Source organism: Myotis davidii, unplaced genomic scaffold (assembly GCF_000327345.1).
Source record: "Myotis davidii unplaced genomic scaffold, ASM32734v1 scaffold609, whole genome shotgun sequence".
Lineage (NCBI taxonomy): Eukaryota > Metazoa > Chordata > Mammalia > Chiroptera > Vespertilionidae > Myotis > Myotis davidii.
The window spans coordinates 868450-872227 of record NW_006300164.1 but is presented as its reverse complement, the minus strand read 5'-3'; the positions used below and the strand labels follow the sequence as shown (position 1 = coordinate 872227).

The 3778-nt window shown below is 70.7% G+C and overlaps 1 protein-coding gene across 1 annotated transcript in view; it reads right to left on the bottom strand.

Annotated features, from left to right (window-relative positions):
* SLC34A3 (solute carrier family 34 (type II sodium/phosphate cotransporter), member 3) overlaps positions 1-2905 on the bottom strand; it is a 6799-nt gene extending 3894 nt beyond the window's left edge. The window contains exons 1-9 of the mRNA XM_015572348.1: positions 2452-2905; positions 1965-2172; positions 1722-1845; positions 1365-1507; positions 1025-1121; positions 801-944; positions 619-730; positions 348-543; positions 53-203 (exon numbers count right to left, since the gene is read on the bottom strand). Of these exons, the coding sequence (XP_015427834.1) occupies positions 53-203; positions 348-543; positions 619-730; positions 801-944; positions 1025-1121; positions 1365-1507; positions 1722-1806 (928 nt within the window). The 5' untranslated portion in view covers positions 1807-1845; positions 1965-2172; positions 2452-2905. The remainder of the gene's footprint in view (positions 1-52; positions 204-347; positions 544-618; positions 731-800; positions 945-1024; positions 1122-1364; positions 1508-1721; positions 1846-1964; positions 2173-2451) is intronic.
* Positions 2906-3778: the final 873 nt, after the last annotated feature.

The window sequence follows — 3778 nt, the reverse complement described above, 5'->3', positions numbered from 1 at the left end:
GGGGCGGTGGCCCTCGCGGGGCGGGGGGGGCTGGGGCGGGGCCAGGCCTCACAGGGCAGCTGCTCCCAGGTGGGTGAGCCATTCGTCTCAGGGCAGGGGCCTGAGGTCGCCGTCCTGCAGTCACTGCTGTTTCCTGGGATCTGGGGGCACAGGCTGTTGGTGGCGTTGTGCGTGGCGCTGTTGGCAATCGCGTCAGCGTCCAGCTGCAGACAGAGGGGTCGCGACCCTGAGCTGGACTGTCAGGAACTTGCCGGGAGCTCACACCGTGGCAGGGCCCAGAGCCCCCTCCTCTGTCCCCTCCGCCCAGGCCGGGGCCCACGGGGCCTCCAAGCGCAGCCCGTCCACACCTGCACGATGAGGTGGGTGAGCGGCTGCGTCAGCACCTTGAGGATGTCGGGCGCCTGCGTCCCGGGCTGCAGGCTGATGGCCCGCAGGGCCAGCTCGCTGAGCCTCTCCAGCGGGGCTGCGGCGGTCTCCAGCGGCAGCAGGATCAGCACCGTGAGCCAGTTGAAGATGCCGTGCACCGCGGAGCCCCCGAAGGCCCTGCGCGAGAGGGGGGGGGGGGTCAGCTCCGGCCGGCTCCAGGGCAGCCCCGGCCCCGCCCTCCCGGCCACTCGCCTCCGGAACTGATCCCGGTCCCCCGACTGCGCCATGGAGACCAGGGAGCTGGTGATGGATGTGCCCACGTTGACGCCCATGATGATGGGCACGGATTCCCGGACGTGCAGCACTGTGGGGGGGGGGGCATGTCAGCCTTCCATGCCCCCCCCGACCCCCACCCAGGGCAGGAGGGCACTCACGGTTGGAGGCCACCATGCTGACCACGATGGAGGAGGACGTGCTCGAGCTCTGGACCAGCACCGTGACCAGCACCCCGATGACCAGCCCGGCCACGGGGTTGGACAGCACCACGTTGTCCTTGAAGATGTCCCCGGCCACCTTGCCTGTGCCCGGGAGAGAGGGGCGCTGAGGCCCAGGCCTGGCTGCTGCCCCCCCGCCCCCGGCCGCCCCTGCGGCCACTCACTGCCCAGCAGCTGGAAGGCAGAGCTGAGGATGTCCAGGGAGCAAAGGAAGAGTTCCGGACACAGGGAGGGTTCCACAGCCAGCCCCGTCCGCCCTGCCTGCCAGCCCACCTCCTCCCCTCCACCTCCCCCCACGGGGCAGGGCTGGGCAGCCCACCCCCTCTCTGCTCCGTTGCAGAATGGCCCAGCAGACAGCCCCGGGGCCTCCCCACAGCCTACCTGCCAGCAAGGGGGGGAAGAGGGTCCCTCACTGGCAGGAAGGCAGCCGAGTGCAGGGACGAAGGTCCCTGGGGTGCTGGTCTGCGGGTGGGTTTCCTGTTGGGCAAACCCCCTCCCTGCTCAGACCCTGGGTGCACAGCCCCACGTGGCCGGTTCCCGGGCACCTCCTGACCTACCTTTCCAGGACTGGCCCGTGTCCTTCAGCTGGGGCAGGACCCAGGGGTCCGCGGGCCCCTCCTCCATGGCGGGGGCAGGGCTGGAGGTCCCTGCAGGGGCAGGGCCAGGGGCAGGTCGAGCCAGGGACTGAGCTGTGTCCTGTTCACCCCCAGGTGGGGGCGGGTGGGGGTGGGGGAAGGCCATGCACAGGGGCCTGGGGTGAGGGACAGAGGCAGGAAGTGGGAGGGAAGAGGGCCCTGACCAGGGTCATCCTGAGCCCCTCCCGCCTCCCCAGACCCGTGGCCCAGGGCTGGGCCCGGATACCTGCGTTTCCTAGACTCTGGTCCACCAGCCCAACCGTGTCCAGAGTCGGGGGGCTGACCTGGCCACCGGGGAGAGAGCGCCGCATGGATTCCGGGCAGGGACAGACCCAGGCCCAAGCCCGGATCTGCGGGGGGAAGGCAGGTCAGACCCCCTCTTCCCTCTGCGGCCCCCACCCCCAGGCCCCTGGGTCCTGCTGGCCTGGGTGACCGCCCCGTGCCCGCCCACCCCGATGGCTATAGTGACCTCAGGCGGCTGTCAGGAAGCCCAGTTCAGTTCCGGGCAAAGTTGAGCCCGGCGGCCGGCTCCCTCGCTGTCCGCCTGGCAGCAGGCCTGGTGGGTGGCCCAGGGCAGAGGGTGCTGAGGCTCGGCCGGAAGTGGCTGGGAGCCTGGAACCCGGGACCTCTTCTGGCAGCTGTCACCGAGGCCATGGCGATGACTTAGACTTTGGCATCTGATACCAAACGGTGCCGTCTCCTCTTGATAAGGGCCCCACCCCCGAGGAGGGGGCAGGGCAGGGAGCGTTGGTGCCCGCTCACCCTGGGCTCCCCCTCAGCCCGCGGGGTCTGAGGCCCCCACTCAGGTCTCCGCCTCAACTCCCCCTTCCCCAGGCCCAGTCCTGGGGGCTCGGTCACCCTCCCTCCTGCTGGCACACAGGCCGGTCCCTGTCCTGGAGGTCCCCCAGCCCTGGCTCCCGTGTTCCCCGCGCCCCTCCTGTCCTCGAGGCTCCTACCTGTGTGGGTAGTGAGGGGCACCTGTGGGGAGGAGACACAGGCGGGCTCAGCCGCAGGTCAAAGATCCACTGGGCACCCACATGACCTGCCGTGGGCTGAGCCGCATTAATGTTTACCCAGGAGCAAGGCCCCCGGGGGTACCCCGCGGAGCCCAGGCACCTGCCTGGTCCGGGCCCCACTGTCCCCCGGGCAGGTGCTCCCGGCCCCGAGCCAGGCCCAGGGCATCGTGTGGCCGGACTGGCCCTTCGTGCTGGCCCTCCACAAGCCGGTGCCCGGGTGACACTGTGACAGGGACACTGCCCGCCCGGGACGGAGCGGTGTGCTGGGCGCTGGCTGGGGGACCCGGGGGCCCGGGGAGGTCTGCCTGCGCCCTCAGACCTTATCTGGGTCGGCTTGTCCCTGCCCGGCAGATGGTGGGAGGGAAGCCCTTTGTACTAGTCGGGCGGGGAAGGCCGGCCTGGGGTCATCGGTTCAGACCTGGCTCGGGCCGGGCTGGGCAGAGCTCTCTGCAGGCTGGGTCCGGAGTGGCCAGCAACGGTTAGGGTGTCAGCTCCCCAACTGCAAGTGGAGGGAGGCGGGAGAGCACCCCCAAGGCCATGCTCTGGCCCGACTCTCCACCCAGCCCCGCGTGGACCCCGAGGCCTGGTCCAACCCGCTCCCCACAGCTGAGCCCTGACAGGCCCCTTTGCTTGTGGGGTGCCTCCTCTTGGGGTCACTCCCCTTCAGCTCCCTCAAGCCGGGTCTCCCCTGGGGCCTGCTGCCCCGCACCCTGCCCTGCCCACCAATCCCCGAGCTGGGGGACTTTGCCCAGGAGCGGAGCCGGTTTCTGAGTCTTCTCAGCAGATTCCCGTGTCCCGCCCCTGCCTGCCACCCAGCACCCGGGCGCCTGGCGTCTCTCCCAGGGGCTCCGAGTGCAGCTCCTCCCCCGGGCGGGGGTGTGGGAATGTGGTAGCCCAGCCTGGGGGTGTCTGGGCCCATAGCCACCAGCAGCTGCTGTGGCCCCTCCACCGGGTCTGTGTGTGGCCACTGGGGGGCAGAAGGCAGCTGAGGGCCAGGCCAGGCCCGGGGTGGGCGTGGGCCTGCTGAGCTGTGTGACCTCGGGCAGGTGCCCGCCCTCTCTGGCCCTCTCCTCCGACACTGTCCCAGCAGGGATGCCCCTCACGGAACAGACATGGACGGGGGGTTCAAGGAGCTTGTTGAGTGAAAACTCCACAGACTTCCTCGTGGGCCAGGGACGCAGGGGGCAGCCCTCCCTCCACGCCCGCTGGGACCTCCGGGAGGGGTCAGGGCGAGAGGCGCGCTCAGCAGGGCCGGGCATGGGGGCCC